The 17,808-nt window shown below is 35.6% G+C and overlaps 2 protein-coding genes across 2 annotated transcripts; both read left to right on the top strand.

Moving 5' to 3' along the window:
- Window positions 1-589: 589 nt before the first annotated feature.
- LOC136809370 (uncharacterized) lies at window positions 590-16,226 on the top strand. Its single transcript, XM_067065898.1, has 2 exons — window positions 590-651; window positions 14,376-16,226. The coding sequence occupies exon 2, from the start codon at window positions 14,383-14,385 to the stop codon at window positions 16,186-16,188; it is 1,806 nt and encodes a 601-aa protein (XP_066921999.1). The 5' UTR covers window positions 590-651; window positions 14,376-14,382; the 3' UTR covers window positions 16,189-16,226.
- LOC136809362 (uncharacterized) lies at window positions 10,397-12,861 on the top strand. The gene has a single exon (XM_067065887.1). The coding sequence runs from the start codon at window positions 10,467-10,469 to the stop codon at window positions 12,132-12,134; it is 1,668 nt and encodes a 555-aa protein (XP_066921988.1). The 5' UTR covers window positions 10,397-10,466; the 3' UTR covers window positions 12,135-12,861.
- Window positions 16,227-17,808: the final 1,582 nt, after the last annotated feature.

Below are 17,808 nucleotides of genomic sequence, written 5' to 3' on the forward strand. Positions count from 1 at the left end.
ACAATTTTAGTGCGGAAAAACGGAATTTAGCAAAAAAAATTGCGCAATTTCGGAATTGGTAAAAGATATTCAAAATTTGTGGAATTTTCGACAAAAATATTGAATTTCAAAGGAATTTTCGGCGACGGGATTTTGGCTCAATTTAAGACGGTTTGACGGAAATTGGAGAAAAAATTGACGGAATTGCGGAATCGGGTACCTCCTGAAACCCCCCCCCCCCCTCTATCATAGGCAGGGGCAAGCGGTGACAGGGTTGTGGACGGCGAAAATTTTTGGCGCCTCTATCGCGTAACTCACAAAAAAGCGCGCAAAGGTAGCTGCGCACAAAAAATTGGTACCCAGGCTTTACACGCAGCCTTGAGGCGTCTTAAATGTCTTTCATTTTTTTAGCTTGTAAAACTGTGCTTGCTTGAGTTTACAGTCTATCTAGAGTTTTTTTTTCTATAAAAGTGAAAATGGAAATTTCTGATTTGTAAGCTCAAGCAAGATTGCAGGAGAGGACAGAAACTAGAGGTGTTTGGTTCTGAAATGGATTAGCTTATTATTTATTTGGTGTTTCAACAATAAACTTGATGGACTTTGTATCCTCAAAACTCACAGAACTCACAAACTGACAATACAAAAATTGTAAAAAAGTCAAAGAAACAAATGGTAAGACTTTTATTCTTTTTACAATGTATTATATATCAATTTTAAAAGTGGTTACACACAAACAAAGAGGGATTCTATAAGTAGGGTTATTACCATAATTTGGTCTAATGTCGACATCCCTTTTATCTAATTCCGACACCCTTTTTTTATCAGCCAGTCTAAGCTCTTAAAACAGTTGCATACGGGGAATTTTGGACACCGGACATTTATGATTACGCACCGGACTGGTCATGTCCGGTGTTTTGATTGTGCCTGGTTGAAAAAAGCATCCTTCTCCGACACCGGACATCCGACTTACTTAAGTCCGGTGTAGATATGGTCCGGTGGTAAAAAAATTCTCATTTTACATCAGACTTTCGCATGTCCGGTGCTCGTTAAGTCCGGTGCGTAGGCAGGGTCCTAACTCTTCATACAGGACTCCCACGCTCGATAGGATTGATCATCAGAACGGCTGAATGACGGATCGATATGGTGATCGATGGATTACTTAAAGATCCGGATAGAAGATCGATAGGGGATCGATACTCAAGATTATTTTTAAGCTTATGATTAGTTATCGATCTATCATCGATCTTTTATCGATGGATGTATGATCGATACATGATCGATACATGATAGATGCATAATCGATTTATAGTCGATGCATACTCGATTAACGATCAATGAATCGATGACGAATCGATTAGCGATCGATGACAAATCGATATACTCAATTGAAATACTAGCTCGATAATGGATCAACAAAGGATCGATACTCAAGACTTTTTAATGGCTGAATTTTCCATCGGTCTCCTATCCGGATCGTTAAGTAATCCATCAATCACATATCGATCTGTCATCGAGCCGTTCCGATGATCGATCCTATCAAGCCCGGGAGTCTGGTTCATACAAAAATTACGGGAAACTCATAGGGTGGGACAGAAATCAGTTTTTTGAAGTTTGCAAAAAAATGCCATATAGAAGATCTTTCAAATTCAGTATGTGAATAGAGCAGTAAAAAATACAACTTTTCTATTTTTCCTTTTTTTTGGCAAAAGTTCTAGGAATAAAAATAAAGGGATAATGATAATTGAATACTATCCATTGATGATCCGCGGCACTATCGTAAAGCTAGAATCGCTTCGCATACTCTTTGCTTGAGAAAATGATTAACAGATTGAAATTTTTCACCCGCGGTGCTCGCCGCGTGGGAGCTCACAGGCGCTCTGCGAGCGTTCTCTGCTCAATCCTCGGACCGCGCTAAAAATGGTAGTCTGAGCTGTGATAGATCATTTTGATGGAAGTTGTTGGAATGTTTACAAGGCTCTTGACAGAAAATTTTTTGTTTTATTGTCAATGATGACAGTGTGGTTATTAATTTTGTTAGATCTGACAAATTGATGTTTGTAAGTGCACTTACATTACAAAGTGTAAGTTGGCAATCAACAGAATCTTATGCCACCATCTTTAATTGTCCAAACTCAATGCGCGCGCATGTCACTGCTGTTATGGTGTCGATTCCAGCCAAGCCATATTTTATCATTCTACAGAAATCCCCGCTTGAAAAATCAAAACATTGATACGTGGTCGAGTTTACTAAACTTTGCCGAATTAAAACGCGCGAAAATATCATATGACATATGACCACGGCTTCCGTTTAGTCCGATCATGATTCTGATCACGTGATATAGCTTGATGTTTTGACTTTTTTAAACCAATGAAATCATTTGTTTATACCGCACTAAAGGCCTTTCTAGATTACCGCGCAAATAAAACTGGGGGTCAACATGAACTTTAAAGCCTGCTGCGGGAAAGGGAAATGGTTTTGAAGAACCAAATATATACAGAAAGGTTTTAATATTATTCAGATATCAGGAAAACAAGTGACATTTACGTGGTTGATCTTTATAAAGTTTGATCTGACGGTTTGTTGTAAAGAATGTTGACCCCCCGTGTTGGTTTTATAACCTTTATTTTTGGATTTGTGAGAAGACAAATGTTATTGTAAAAAAAAGTCATTTGGAAGTGTAATCATACCCTTTCTAGGGAACTGGACCAACATATTTTAAGTCAGAATTCATTGCCAGTAATGCCGCAGCGTGGTTTGAAACCTTGTTGTAGGTCTGGTGGAAAATGGATTTATTTCTGAATGTAAACATTACTGCAGCTAGAATATTTTCCTTATTTTGACAAACAAAAGGTTCAAGGTTTGTTTACTTTTTATTTTACTGCATTTCTCTGTCTTATTCTGCTGTAGTAGGCAATTGAAAACACCTAATTTTTTGTTTTTGTCAGTGCTCGCTCGGCAGCCATTTTGAATTTTTTTTTTTTGACGTCTGTACTCGGCAATTTCGTGACCTCTACAGAATCGACGATTTTGCCTGAGGGGAACAGCAGTGATGTGTTAACCTTAAAGCGGCCCTTATTTTCAGCCCCAGGGTATTAGCCCTACCGCATTGCTAAATTTTGACATAAAAATTTCAATAAGGGTACATAAAAAAACTTGAACGGGACTCGATGTGGGTTAAGTAAACAAAAAATAATGATTCAAAGACATGCTCCGTTTGCTCGTGCCTGCCAGTATGGGAAAGATCTGAACCTGCGAACAGCGCCCAAAAAAGCCCGACCATTTTACCTGATGTTTTCTTGTATATAAACAGTTCAGTCAGACGACCCGAACGCAACATATCTTTGGTACAAATGGCGGATGGAAAGGCGAAAAGGTCTATGATGGGAATCAAAACTATAAAGTGTACTTATACTATTGTCGAATGAAGTTAATGTGTTTTATTTTTCAATACTAATAGTTTCACACTGTGAAGACGATCATCAGTTGAAAAGCCTGGGGACGAGTTTTTTGCCAAAACGAGGCTAAAACTTTGGGGCAGCCTGGAGACTTCAAAAATGGTCGGATTTGACTGAAACTTGGTACACTTGTTCCCTAGGTGAATATCTGGTGGATTTTTTTTCATTTTTTGAAAATTTTGATTTTTGGGGCCTGGGGACGATTTTTTTGCCAAAACGAGGCTAAAACTTTGAGGTAGCCTTAAGACTTCCAAAAATGGTCGGATTTGGTTGAAATTTGGCACACTTGTTCATTGGGTGAATATCTGGGGGTCTACGATTGGGCCTATGAATAATTTGAAGCCACTAAAGTTGAGCCCAGTGCGTTGCGCACGTTCGACTGTTATAGCAAGATGACGGGATTTCAAGTACAGGCCGATTTTACTTTCGTTTTGAGTGGTTTAATTTTCGATTTCAAGCCAACATCTTCTTAGCAACGGGGAGGTCGCCCATAGTTACAGGGGCAGTGCCGTAGCCACAAATTATATTTTAGGGGGCCCTATAAGTTTATAGTATCTAAGGAGGAGGCCCCACCATGGTTGAGGTCGACGGGCCAGAAAAATTTGGACTTCATACACTCCAGATTGGCTAAAACTGCCTCTCCGAAAGTCAATTTTTAGCAAAAGGCGAGTAGAAATCGCGTGCATATTAGTATATTTTCAAATCATGAGACTATCATCTTAAATAGTTAGTGCATTACATTTTCAAAAAGTAAATATACAGACAACTTTGACGAAATTTACACCTTTTTAAAAAAAACACCATAATCTGAAAATCTTTTGGGGGGGGGCCAGGCCCCCAGGAATTAGTCAATGTTTTCATATGACAAAATCCAGGCTTTTGACAGAAAATCCTTTGTTTAATTGTCAATGATGACAGTACTTACTGTTATTAATTTTGTTAGATCTGACAAATTACACTTTAAAAGAATTTTTCAACTGATGATCGTACACTTTATAGTTTTGATTCCCATAGACCTTTTCAATCCAAAAAAGCCAATTTCAAAGGCAACACTGAATTGCAAGATTTCTAATTTTCCAAGACACATATTTTGAGATTGAACCTTTAGTTCTTTTATTTGTTTCAATCTGTGATCCTAAAATTAGACTATTTCTAATCCTTTTGATGACTCTTCAACTAGGAGAGACTGTCACAGGTATCCTAATTTACAATAATCCTTGACTGACACTTTCTTAGAGAATATGCAAGCTGTTCCAAAATTTGTTCTAAATTTTTGTATGTGAGGACAGAGCTTTCCAACTGTAAATTCCGACTGTAGATTTCTGCCTCAAAGCTCGAACCCATCCTGTACAATGAAAATACAGGACTGGTCTCCTGTCTAGCTGGACTCACCATGTGCACTCATTTGCCAAGATAACAATTAAATTTTAACAATTTTTTCAGAAGTGAGTTTGGCAGATAACATAATGACAGTATTTGATTGATACCACCCCCATTGAAAACCCAAACTTTTCAAATTACCACCACACCTAGCAATCCACAAGGAGGCATTACTACTTTGAATTCCGGTAAAAAATTTTTACGCATAAAAAGAGGTGGGTCAAGGCTATCTGTATCATAAGAGGGGTGGATCAAAAGAATCTCGTACTTTTGTCCAAAAATTCAAAGCAAAAAATATATAATACAAAACAAGTTCCAAAAATCTAATTTGACTCCAGACATTTTGTGTCCTGGTTGTTCAGTGAAATCATCTTAACTTCTAAGATTTAATAAACACTTATTCTTTTGCTATTTGGCTATCAAAAGTGTAGAATCATTTCTCTACGAGTTTTTTTGTTGACAACCTTAAAACTGCTAACGATATAGATTCTTTCTAAAATTTATCTTTAATTGGTCAGCCCCGGTGACCCTTCAAATCGGTTCCGCAATTTTTTTTCCAGCATCCGCAGCGCATTTGGACTTGTTTTTTAAATCCGATTTCGGATTATTTTCGGAAAACAAGTTATCGGTAAAACTTTGGCGCGAAAAATATTTTCTATTGGAAGAGAAAAGAAACACGTCACTTCATCTATTAAGATTTGCGCATAATATAAGAATAATAAAAGAACACTATATAAAAGAAGAAAGTAGTAAAAATGAAATTTTTTTTGTTTATTCAATAAATTGAAAGAAGCTAATGCATTGTAAATAATTAGAGAGTATAAAAGAAAGTTTTTTATGATTGGTTTTGAGGCTTTCTTGTCTGGAGAGAGTTTTTGTGTGTAAGAAAGCAGAGAAATGAACGTCAAAGTGTGGCGTAACATTAACAGAAACTTGGAATCATCATAACTTTTGATTGAGTTATCGAAACTGGACAGAATTTTCGACGCAGCTTCCTCAATATAAAATGCCCCTACTCATTCACATTATACTAGGGGCCTACTTGGTTCAACATGTCATTTAAATCAATCTGACAAATGTGACGAAAGCTACAGTGAACAGTGAACATCTAAAGCGACCGCCTCGGATATACTTTCTCAGAGAATAACGAACAGGTTTAAGACATTCTAACAAACAGATTTAGGTGAAATTTCCCGGGGGGTTTACTTAGGCAAAATGAATGCAAACCATAAGGGTACCTTTTTTCAGGCCTCGCAAGTCTCTCAGAGGGGTAAAATTCATGAGTGTTAGTCTCTAAAAGGGTCCCAAAATCACGAAAATCCAAAATCACCAAAATTTGGTGAAAATCAAACCGAAATTTGGAAAAAATCATCAAAATTTTGTCTCTCAAAGGGTCGATTTTCGGCTCGGACACCCGTCACCTTGTAAACCTAGTACCCCCCCTGGTGAAATTCCAACATCTATCCCATGTCCACTTTGGACAAATCCAACTTTGTGTTAAACATTTTTTTGTCTAAAAAAAGTTTATGGTACTAAAATATTTAGGGACATTTCGAAACAGAGACCACTCCATTTGGGGCCCTATGGCCCATCGATCCAAAGCTCAAAATATAACAATTTAAATTGGGAGACTAATCCACTGGGGTTAGGTCCCTTCTGTTCAATGGCCTTATCAATCCAAATTTTTCAATATGTAGAAATTTGTACACGCGCCTTAATATCAGCATATCATATCATCGAAGGTTAGATGGTGCTCTTGTATTTTTGGACCTACCTGGAGGTCCTATAAATTTTTCTGATTTTTGCATGAAAGTAGGGTAACTTCATTGGTAAAAGATGGCTGAAGCAGATTTTCACAAAAATAATTTTTTCAGCTCAAAAAACGAATCTTTATATCTATAAGAATCGCTATTTACAAGCATAGATCGACGTTCTTAAATAAAAAAACCATATTGTTATTTTTATTAGTTTTTGTTTAGAAAAAATGTCACGGTGGAGGGCAATGGTTTGAGTGTTCTAGAAACATATTTTTTGGCTGAAAAACGAATCTTTATCTACAATAATCACTATTTATAAGCATAGATCAATGTTCTTAGTCAAATTATTATTTTTATTACTAGGTCACAGTGTGGATGTAAACCACACTGAAACGACCGCCTTCCATCACGCATCACGCTCGCGAAAGAGTGTGCGCACATTATTAACGCCTACATGTCATCTCCAGTACATTTTAGATTATTAATTGAAAACGGATTACAATATAGTAACCTTCATGTCTCAATTATTCAATTCCGAATTAAAGACATTCAGGGAAAAAAAAAGAGAAACACCTGGGTAATCTAGTTAAAAAAAACGAATGGTAGACAAAGTAATGAGCCAAGGCAAAATGAGATTAGCGTATCACTATGAAAGAAACCGCCTCCGGCGGTCGATTATTTTTTCTAAACGAAGAAAATGCCATCTTAGAGCGCGATGGTTTGAGTTTTCTATTATTAAGCTGTGAATTTTTCTGATAGCAGATTGTTGTTATAAAAAAAGCGTTTTTTGATAGCTTTTTTATTTCTTTTTCAAAGGTCTTTTTCAATAGTGTTGATAGTTTCTCCCAATAGATATGCTTTCATTATATTTTTGGACCTACCCCGGTGGAGGTCCTATAAATTAACCTCTGTTCGTTCGTTCGTTCGTTCGTTCGTTCGTTCGTTCGTTCGTTCGTTCGTTCGTTCGTTCGTTCGTTCGTTCGTTCGTTCGTTCGTTCGTTCGTTCGTTCGTTCGTTCGTTCGTTCGTTCGTTCGTTCGTTCGTTCGTTCGTTCGTTACCAACTTTTCTCGATATTGGCTCATTAGTTTTTTCTGATTTTTTGCACAAAGATGTGTAACTATAAACCCTCGAATGTGACGGAGACCGATTTTCGAAAAAAAAAACTATTTGGGCAAATTTGGGCTAAAAAACGGCTAAAATGAAAAATTGGATCATTAATTTTTTCTGATTTTTTGCATGAAAGTATGGTACCATCATAGGTAAAAGATGGCACAAGCAGATTTTTGCAAAAAAATTATGTTGGCTCAAAAAACGCAATTTTATCTATAAGAATCACTATTAATAAGCATACATCAATGTTCTTAGTCAAATTACTCAATTTTTTAATGAGATAGATGTCTCTTTTGCTCATGGTCATGAGGGCTTATTTTTGAAGAATATGTGTGTTTAGACAGGAAATTTTGGTTGCTTGGCGTGTTTTTATGGAAAAACTGGCCAAATTCGATATTTTTTTATAAGCACATTATCAATTACGTAGTTATTAGCTTTTCTCGAGATTGGCTCTTTCATTCTTTATGATTTTTTGCACAAAGATGCATAACTATAAACACTCGAATGTGACGGAGCCTGATTTTCAAAAAAAATGTTTTTGGGCAAATTTGGGCCAAAAAACGGCTAAAAAACGGGTTTTTTATAACTATAAACCCTCGAATGTGACGGAGCTCGGGTAAATTTTAGCTAAAAAACGGCCAAAAAAGAGTTTTTTTGGACTTTCTGAAATATTGGATCATTAATTTTTTCAGATTTTTTGCATGAAAGTAGGTAAAAGATGGCTCAAGCAGATTTTTGTAAAAAAAGAATTTTTCAGCTCAAAAAATCTTTAAGAACCACTATTAATAAGTACAGGGGGGGGGGTCGGTTTTTTAAATATTTTCTAAAAATATTTTCATGTACAGTTCAGCACAGTTTGGTAATAACATTATATTATTTTGCAGATTGATGCACTAAATTCGACTAGGTTTGTAACAATGACCCCAATTTGGTAAATTTAAAGCCGTAAATGGGCAAAAAATGGGTGGTATCTATGTTAAATTGCTCAAAATAATTTTAGTACATGTGTACTAAAATAACATTTTCGAAAAATAGGTGGGGGTATGTCAAAAATTAGCGAAAATCCTTTTAGTACTCATGTATGTCTTACATTTTAGTACTGATCCCCCCCCCTGATAAGTATACAATAATGTTCTTAGCCAAATTACTCAATTTTTTGACGAGATGGATGTTTTTTTTGCTCACGAGGTCTCAATATGAAAGAATATTTCAAGAGCATGAAATTTTAGTTTCTAAATGTTCTTTTATAAGAAACAAACGACTAATTTTAATAGATCGTCAATATTTGTGTTCTGAATGATTGTTTAATTATGGTCACGTCACGTAGATATAAATTATGAATATGTTAAATGCACAACCAGGTAGGTCCATAAAAGTATCACTTGTTTTGATTTTGACTAGCTATCTCTTATGTGTTTCATTGTTTCAATGTTTCAATGTTCATTGATCAGTTTTGATAACCAGTAGAGTAGGTCCATAAAAGTATCACTTGTTATTTGTCTAATTTTGTTTTCCATCAGAATGTATAAAAGTGAAAAAACAAAAGAATAAAATATAATATAAAAGTGAAACTCTTGTCGTAACAATGTTGAAATCACCAATATCATTCCACATAGGTCTGAATTACTATTTTTTTATTGACTTGATAGAGAAGCACTGATGTGATGAATTTAGGAGATGAACTTTCTCTTTTACTGACAGTTACTGACATTGAAGTTCAACATTGCCAATACAAGAAATACAAAAGAATGAAATATCTTTTCGACCAACCGGAAATCTCTTCTTTGAAAATAATTATACTTAACTTACGATGCACATCGTCTTGTAATAATTATTACAATCTTTTTTGTTTTGTTTTAAAGTTTCTGGCTATGTTAATGCTATTTAATGGGACATGGGTCGCGCCGCAAAAAATCCTAGCAGTTTTTTAAAGTAGTTCAACTTTGAAAGTGTAGTTTGAACATTTATTCTTGTTGTTTTATGATCTACACGTTTTTTTTTTTAAGAAACACACTTTTAAGAAACATGAGGCTCAGAATGCCTAAAAACTAAGAAACATCTAAGAAACATGCTGAGGCTGAAAATGAAAAAATGACATTTTTAATTCGTTTTTTTAAGAACCTTTCAATCAAAACATAAAAAATAGGCTGATTATGTCAAAAAGTTTAGAAACACGTAAGAAACATTTAAGGCTCAAAAGGCTGATTTCTTAAGAAACATTGAGGCTGCTTGGTAAAACTAGTTTCTTAAAAAAAACAAACGTGTAATCCTTTTGAAAATCTGACCATGTTGGTTTTAATCCAATGATGTCATAAAAAGACATTCCTTTTTGACAAGGTATTTCTGGCACGAAGTAATAATAAGTAATTTCATTTATCATTATCCCTATTCATAAACATTCCAGCACATCTCGTTTCATCACAAATATGTAATTATAAAAATCAACTTTGACAAAGGGTGTTGATTAATTTTCAAATAACTTGTTTTAGAATACGAGTACTTGTGTGTACATTTTGTTTGAAAATAAGTCCTCGTAAATAAGTTGCAGAGGTAAATGTCTTTGAAGCTAATATTGATGTTACTAAAAAGTCAAACAAAAAAGTTTGTAAACTAAAACATAACAACTCAAAACAAACTTTTTTCATCTTTTCAAACTCAAAAAGGTAGCATGCAAGTGATATGTAAGTCAAAGTTTTAAGATGCTAATGTGATTCAATTCTGATCTAAATGAAATATTTCTGTTTTCTAGAAGGAAAAATTAATTTAATGAAAGAGTAGTGAAAATGCTCGTCTTGAAGCTGCTGCTGTTTTGTGGAATTTTCCATATTGGTTTGTGCTCCAATAAAAAGTATTGTGAGCCTTCATCCAACTCAACTTGCTGGCCAAGTCAAGGGGAATGGAACAGTTTTGGTGAAACCTTAAATGGAACACTTCATCAACTTTCATCAGACGATTATGAACAATGCCAGAAACAAGGTGACGATGCGTTCAACATCTCATCCACTGGAAATGGTATTTGCATGCAATATCATGATTGCTCACGACGATTCTGTCAAAACAACACTTCTTGGAATATCCCGGCTTACAGTGTGGAGGTCAAATCTGTAAGAGATGTTCAACTGGCCATTGCGTTTGCCAACAAACACAACATTGCTGTTACGATCAAAACATCTGGTCATTCGTATGCTGGCTCGAGTATGGGGAAATCTACTTTGCTGATTTGGACGCGCAATCTCCCTGAACACTTGAAAAGCGTGGACGATGTCAAACAAAACTTCACTGATTCTTGTGGAACCGTTTTCACTCATGCTGTCAAAGTTGGTGGGGGTCAAAGATGGAATAGTGTGTACAAAGCCTTGAATTCAAAATACCATATTGTTGGAGGTGGTGGATTGACAGTATCTGCAGCAGGTGGCTGGCTTCAAGGATGTGGTTTATCTGCCATGTCTCGCAAATACGGAATAGGCATTGATAATGTTATTGACTTTGATGTTGTTCTTGCAGATGGAAGCCATGTTACTGCAGATAAATGTTCTAATCCAGATTTGTTTTGGGCGCTAAGAGGCGGAGGTGGTGGTACTTGGGGTGTTGTTACTGCAGTTCACTACAAAATTCGACCAGCCGAGCCTATTCTTGAATTTTACATGGAAATTAAGAATATTGGACCCCCTTGGTATTACACAGGGACTGTAGACTCCTGGTTAGAACAATGGGTGAAACTTTCACCAAAGTTGGATAACCGTTGGGGAGGTTATTGGACATTGAACACACTTATTTTGTATTTTCTTGGTTCTGAAGAAGATGCTAAAACTACTTTCATCAATGATTTCAATGAATGGAGAGACAGTTTGCCAGACCTTGAGAAACTAGCTGTCGTGATGAACACTAAGATCGCTGACAGCTATTTCAATGTCCGTGGAGGTGATGAAATGACAACCGATAAAACTGGACAAGGTACGATCGATATCGCAAGTCGTTTGATTCCTCGTGATTTTGTTGTGAACGAACCTGATAAAGCTTTGGATCATTTGAAATGGATGGTGAGGAACGGATTTTTCACTTTCAATTATCTCTTAGGAGGTGTAGTGATGAATCCTAGCAAAGACGAAACTGCTGTCCATCCTGCAATGAGAAAAGCTGTTTGGCAAATCGAAACCTTCAATGACAAAATGGCAAATTATCTGCGAGAAAATATCAAAGACACCGGAGCTGGATTCAACCATGCTTGGGCTAAAGAACCTGATTGGCGAAATTCTTTATGGGGAGAACAGTTGGAGAAATTGCAAGAGTTGAAAAAGAAATATGATTCTGAAAATCGTTTCAACTGTTGGCATTGTATTGGTTACCAAGGAGATGACTACCCACCACCATCAAGTTCTGCGACGAACATCTTCCAATCAACTTTCATGGTTGTAATTGTATTTATTATTACCATATACTACATTTTTTAATATCTTCCATCATGTCATTAAACTTATACTCCTTTGAAGTTTTGGAAAACCTAAAGACAAGTCTGGTTGAAATTTTGTTCACTTTTCTTGGGTGAATCCCAGAGGATGCTTTCTAAAATAAGATTTTTGAATAAAGAATTTAGAGGCATTTTTCATAGCCCTTAAAAGACTCAAATCGATTAATTCCTTTTCGAAATAGAGTGACTTAGTCAATTATTTTAAATTACCTTTTTACATATTCCCATATTTACATATATAACATGCATCTTGCCTTTTGTATTTTTATGATGTTTCTTTTATCCAGTTTTTTTACTACATTTAATTGCTTTTAAACACATAAATTGTAACTTTTTTGATTTCCAATTTTTAACATCACTTGTATAGAGCACTGAAGATGATTTTTAATCGAAAAGTTTTTGCTCAATTTTAAAATAAAACTTTGTTGTTTTTCTTTAAATAATTAGCTTTTTAAATGTTTTCAGATTTTCATTCTTGGGAGCCTGATTTTTCAACTTTGAGCTCATGAGGTTAGCGTTTCACACTATTTTATGCTATTATTCGCAAATTTATATCTACGTATAAAACATATATTTGATGCAGCCCTTGTTGATTTAATTTAATTGTAAAATTTTTCGATCTTAATGTTAATTCTTCCTATTTTTTTACCTAAACTTTTATGAACTGTATGACCAGGTATTAATGAAAACCTAATAAACAGTGTACCGAATTGCTAAATTCTAATTTTTCTTTTGAACTTGAGACACCCATCGCAAGCAATTTCACTGTCGCCATACGATTTGTCTAGACTTTCACTCTTTTGATAATATCGGAAAACGCCCTAAACGTCGGTTTTTGCCCTAAACGTTTTAAAAATGCCATTTCTCGGCACCAGGTGGTCGAAACTTAACCAATAACCCTTTCCTTGTATACTTTTCACACTGAATCTGTTGGTAGCAGATTTTGATTTTCAGACCTCAAAAACCGTTAGTGAAGTAAAGTAAATTTCTATCGATTTACTGAAAATTGATTCATTCGAAAACTGCAGGAGATTCGAAGGGCAAATTTTTATGTCAATTCTACACCCTATTAGGAGCATAATATCAAAAATTTGCCCTGATCTAAGGGGTGCCCTACGAAGTGACACAATTCACTAGCTCGGCCGCTGGTCTACTAATAACTTTCAAGATGCGTATCTTACAGGGTCGACTTTTGGTTATTTTGAAAACATTTTCTGGGCGGAAATCAGAAAGCTTCTCAATTTTTCGTTCTGACAGGGTCCAAAATCTACTAAACATTCGTATCTGACAGGTTCCACTATTCAAACTCCAGCGGCACGTACACATCGGCCGCCAAGGTTAATGCCCCCTTGGGCATTCAACGAAGTGTTTAAATATGAATACAAATTCGTAGAGGCTTTTTTTTATCTTCTCCTTATAGAGAAGTTAATAGAGCGTTACTATAATAAAAAGTTTAAAGAGATAGTTAACTCTTTATTATATGAATACAAAATCGAAATGCCTTTTGAACAATTTTGGGACCTACCAGGGGGTCCTATAAATTAACCGTTCGTCCGTTCGTCTGTTACAATAAGCTTTTCTCAAGATTGGCTCATTAGTCTTTTCTGACTTTTGGCACAAAGATGCAAAATGGTGATGGCCGATTTTCGAAAATAAATTCATTTCCGACCGAAAATGCCGGAAAAACCGGTTTTTTGGCATTTTCATCATTAGTTTTTCTGATTTATTTGCATAAAGATGCGTATTAGCATTGCCAAAAATATGGCCGAGTCCAGTTTTCGAGGAAATTTTTTTCCGGCCGAAAATGACAGAAATGTGCTGGAACTCACTATTTTTGCAGATTTTCTTTGATCGTAATAGTGATATTTTTTGTTTTTCCATAAAATGTTGTTGATAGCAATTCCCAATATTTTCTAAAATTTGCTCGGACAGCCGATTATCGTACAGGAAAAACGGGTTTTCTTCAATTTGTCGAGTCGTACTTAATTTTCCATTCATGAAATTTTGCTTCGTTCGTTCGTTCGTTCGTTCGTTCGTTTTTCAGGATCTTTTCCATTAATATCTATATACTCAACTTCAGTATGTTCTCTCATTTGAAATCCTAAATAGTCTTTCCACGTATGAAAATATCGACTAAAATTAAGAGGGGGAAACAATAATGTTGCATTTGAAAATTTTGAAGAAACTTCAATAGACTGACTCATGCATTATCTTATCGTTTTAGATCCACAATGCCATTCATCAGACGATCAGGAAAGGAACACTTTCGTTTTGAGAAATCATGCAAGTTCATTGGATCACTAGCCATTTCACTTCTCAAAGGTAACGAGCGCCAGTCGTATGTCAATGAGAAACTGCTTGAAATGAAAGATGTGGGCAAGGGAATTGCCGTCATCATTAACGTCACAGATGAAGGGATCAAAATTCTGAAAGATGATACAACGGCAGTCAAAATGGCGCATGGGATTACTAAGGTCTTGTTTTCTACTTGCCATCCTGACCAAAAACTCTTTGCATATGTTGTGAAAGCACCTGGTGCTAATGGTAAAATGGTGACTCAAGCACACATGTTTAAAACGAACAAATCGAAGCACACTCAAGAACTCTCATCGGCGATCTCAAGAGCGTTTAAAATAGCATACAGTCGTAACACATTGAAGCGAGAGAACCGTGTCGATTTGTTTGAGAAAGAGGCGGAAGATAACAAAGAAATAATCAGTGCTCAGAAGAAACGTTGGGCTAAAAATGAAATGGCGCATGGACACGACAATGCAGCCCATGCCATGAGGGCGAAAGGATATAAATCAACGAAAGGAGTCGTTGCTTCTTCAGCTACTCAACGTCAGATTGCCAACGAGAAACCATCAAGTGGTATACAAAAATTGGTCGATAGTTTGAGTAAAGAAGAAACTGAGGACCCAAAAGGGAAGCTCCCCGGAGCTAAAATTCTACCAGCTAGAAGTGATCAAACTTTAGATGAATATAGCAGGAGGGCTGCCGAACCTTACAAAAAGGAACGGTGCCTATCTGAAGAAGACGTTTTCCCGATGCGAAAGGAACCAAATGAGGAGAGATTTACGCAGAGTGCTGAATTGCGAAAAGTATCTCAAGAGAGCACTCCATTAGATGATTGGGATGTCGTTAGAATAAGTATGACTGATTTACCTACAGCCTCCTCTAATTTCGTTTCTCCCGCTCCGAAGTTTGGATCCATTTCCGAGGAAACTGCCATTGTCAATAACAGCCCAGCTTTTAGTCGACCGGTCTCGAAATTCGGTACGCTACCGGAATCGGGTGACGAAATGGAAGATGAAGAGGAAGGAGACGAAACAGCCGACTTCATTTATCAAAACGTCAACCAAAACAATCAAGTGGAGTACCAATTCAATCTGGATCAACGAAACGAAACTCCAGAGAAAAATGAGAGAACACCGAAAGCCAAACAAAACGAAAACGGCACCCCAAAGAGTTCAAGAAGCAGTGATCAGAAAGTGAAGAAACGAAGTCGTCGTAAGAAGATTCGTGATGTACCTGCTGCAAGTCGAATGACAATGTCTGAGGAGCAGATATTGAAAGATGCAGAGTGGTATCAACCTGGCTTTTCTCGCAGCATTGCTGAAGAGATTCTTCAAAATCGACCTGTAGGGTCTTTCTTTGTTCGAGATAGCACAAGTCATCAAGGCTCGTTTGTCATGACAATGCGTGTTCCTAAAGAAGTCAAAGAAAGTCAGTCCATGAATTACTTGATAGTACAGGATCGTGACGGTTTGTACCGCATCAAAGGTTTCCAAAGCATTTTCCCTGGGTTGACCCACCTTGTCGCTCACTACAGCTCCATTGAAGAAGACATTCCATGCCGCTTGCATATATCCAGTGACAATCCTTCGTTCGAAGCGAGCGGAGAGGAGATTCGAGATCAAAAGGATGCAGCTAATGAATTAGATTACCTCTTTGATGAAGAGCAAGACCAAGATTATGTAAATTTTTCGTCAAATTTTGATATTTGTAGGGAACTTGACGAATTATGTTTCTCATAACTTTTATGTCAGTTTTTTATATAATTGTTTCCCTTTTTGTATCCCCTTTTTGTATCCCCCCATACCGTCAAAAGTCTAGTTAGTTCTGATAATAAACAGTACCTTCTTATCTTACCTGCTCTCATATGTGTTCGGATCTTACGGTCAAGTGATAAGAGAGGTGTTTCTGAGTCTGTGGGTGGTTTTAGTTATTTTAGTTTGACACTTTGTAATCATTTGTTTTATTCTTTTAAAAATTATTTTTAATACTTTAAGTGGTTAAATAGTTATCTTTTTTCAAATTCGCTTTACCGTACATACAATAAAAATTGAATTTTTCTTGTATGAAAAATTTTAAAATTCAATTCTCTTCCATAGCTCTTATCCAATGGGTTTTAGTACATGCCCCTAAATATTAGCACTAAGCACCACATAATAAATATAATATGTTTTATTTAACATTGAAATTATAAATGATATTATTTATATATCTTTTAAAGAATATATCTTTAGATTTCAGAAGGTAATAATTACCTTCTAGTAGTAGTGCTATATAATATAATATGATTTCTTTTATGTAAATTAGCAAATTGCTGAGTAATTTTCTACAAAATTCTATATTTTATATTTTATCGATAACATTTATCACTTTTATAATCAGTTATTATATATTTTACATTGTATTTTAAAGCATTAATACTCGAAGCACCATGAAATGGCTTGCGTTTTTTTTTTTCATAGGCACTGAAACTAAAAAACAACAAATTTTGTCCAAACAATAGTCGCGATTTGTTCGGTCTTGACAAAAATAGCTTTTTCGAAGCCATTGCCAAACATAGTTTTCATTTTCATATAGTTTTCTTTGTCATTTTTAAAGAATTTTTTTATCTAATACTTTTATAGTCAAAGTTTAATAGTTCTACTAACTATTTCCTTGCAATTTCTTTAGTCTATCAATATTCCTATATTTCAGTCTTGCATAATAATCTTTAGATGATAAATTGGTTGATAGGCATTTGTTAATCCCATTTAATGCTAAAAAATAATTGATTTCTGACTAATATTCTTACTGACTTACTGACCCAAACATCTGTATCTTTTTAGATTATATTTAGGTTAGCTGTGTAGGATTTATAGTTTTGGAATTTCAATATAATAACACTATTAGCATTGTCTACCTTTCCATTTTCTTCTCTTACAGTATACAAACCTCTTTATATCGTGCTCTCCGTAAAAGGCTCCTTTGAGGAATCAGCCATTGCTTCTGGCTATCCGTTTTTCGTTGAACACCGTTCAGCCCAATTATGTGCTTACAACATTTGGGATAAATATTTTCATAAAAAAGCCCTTTCCAGTATCAGCAGCTCTTTGGCTCTCCCCTAAAAATTTGACCTCAACTTTTTTGCAATATATCTGAAAGTTCGGTCTACGAGAGTCAAGAAATCAAATTGACCCAATCTTTCAACTACTTCTTTCTTTTTTTTTTTTAGAAAAATAAAAATGAGAAAAACTAAGCAGAGGTTAACGAATTATGTGTACAGGTAATAGTAATGTATTGATAAAAAAGAAATGTGATTATATTGGGTCCATTGATGTGCCCTTCTTGCAAGGTGCTCACCAAAAAGATTTCATTAATGATAA

The sequence above is a fragment of the Clytia hemisphaerica genome, unplaced genomic scaffold (genome assembly GCF_902728285.1).
Source record: "Clytia hemisphaerica strain Z4C2 unplaced genomic scaffold, Clytia hemisphaerica genome assembly, whole genome shotgun sequence".
Taxonomy (NCBI): Eukaryota; Metazoa; Cnidaria; class Hydrozoa; order Leptothecata; family Clytiidae; genus Clytia; species Clytia hemisphaerica.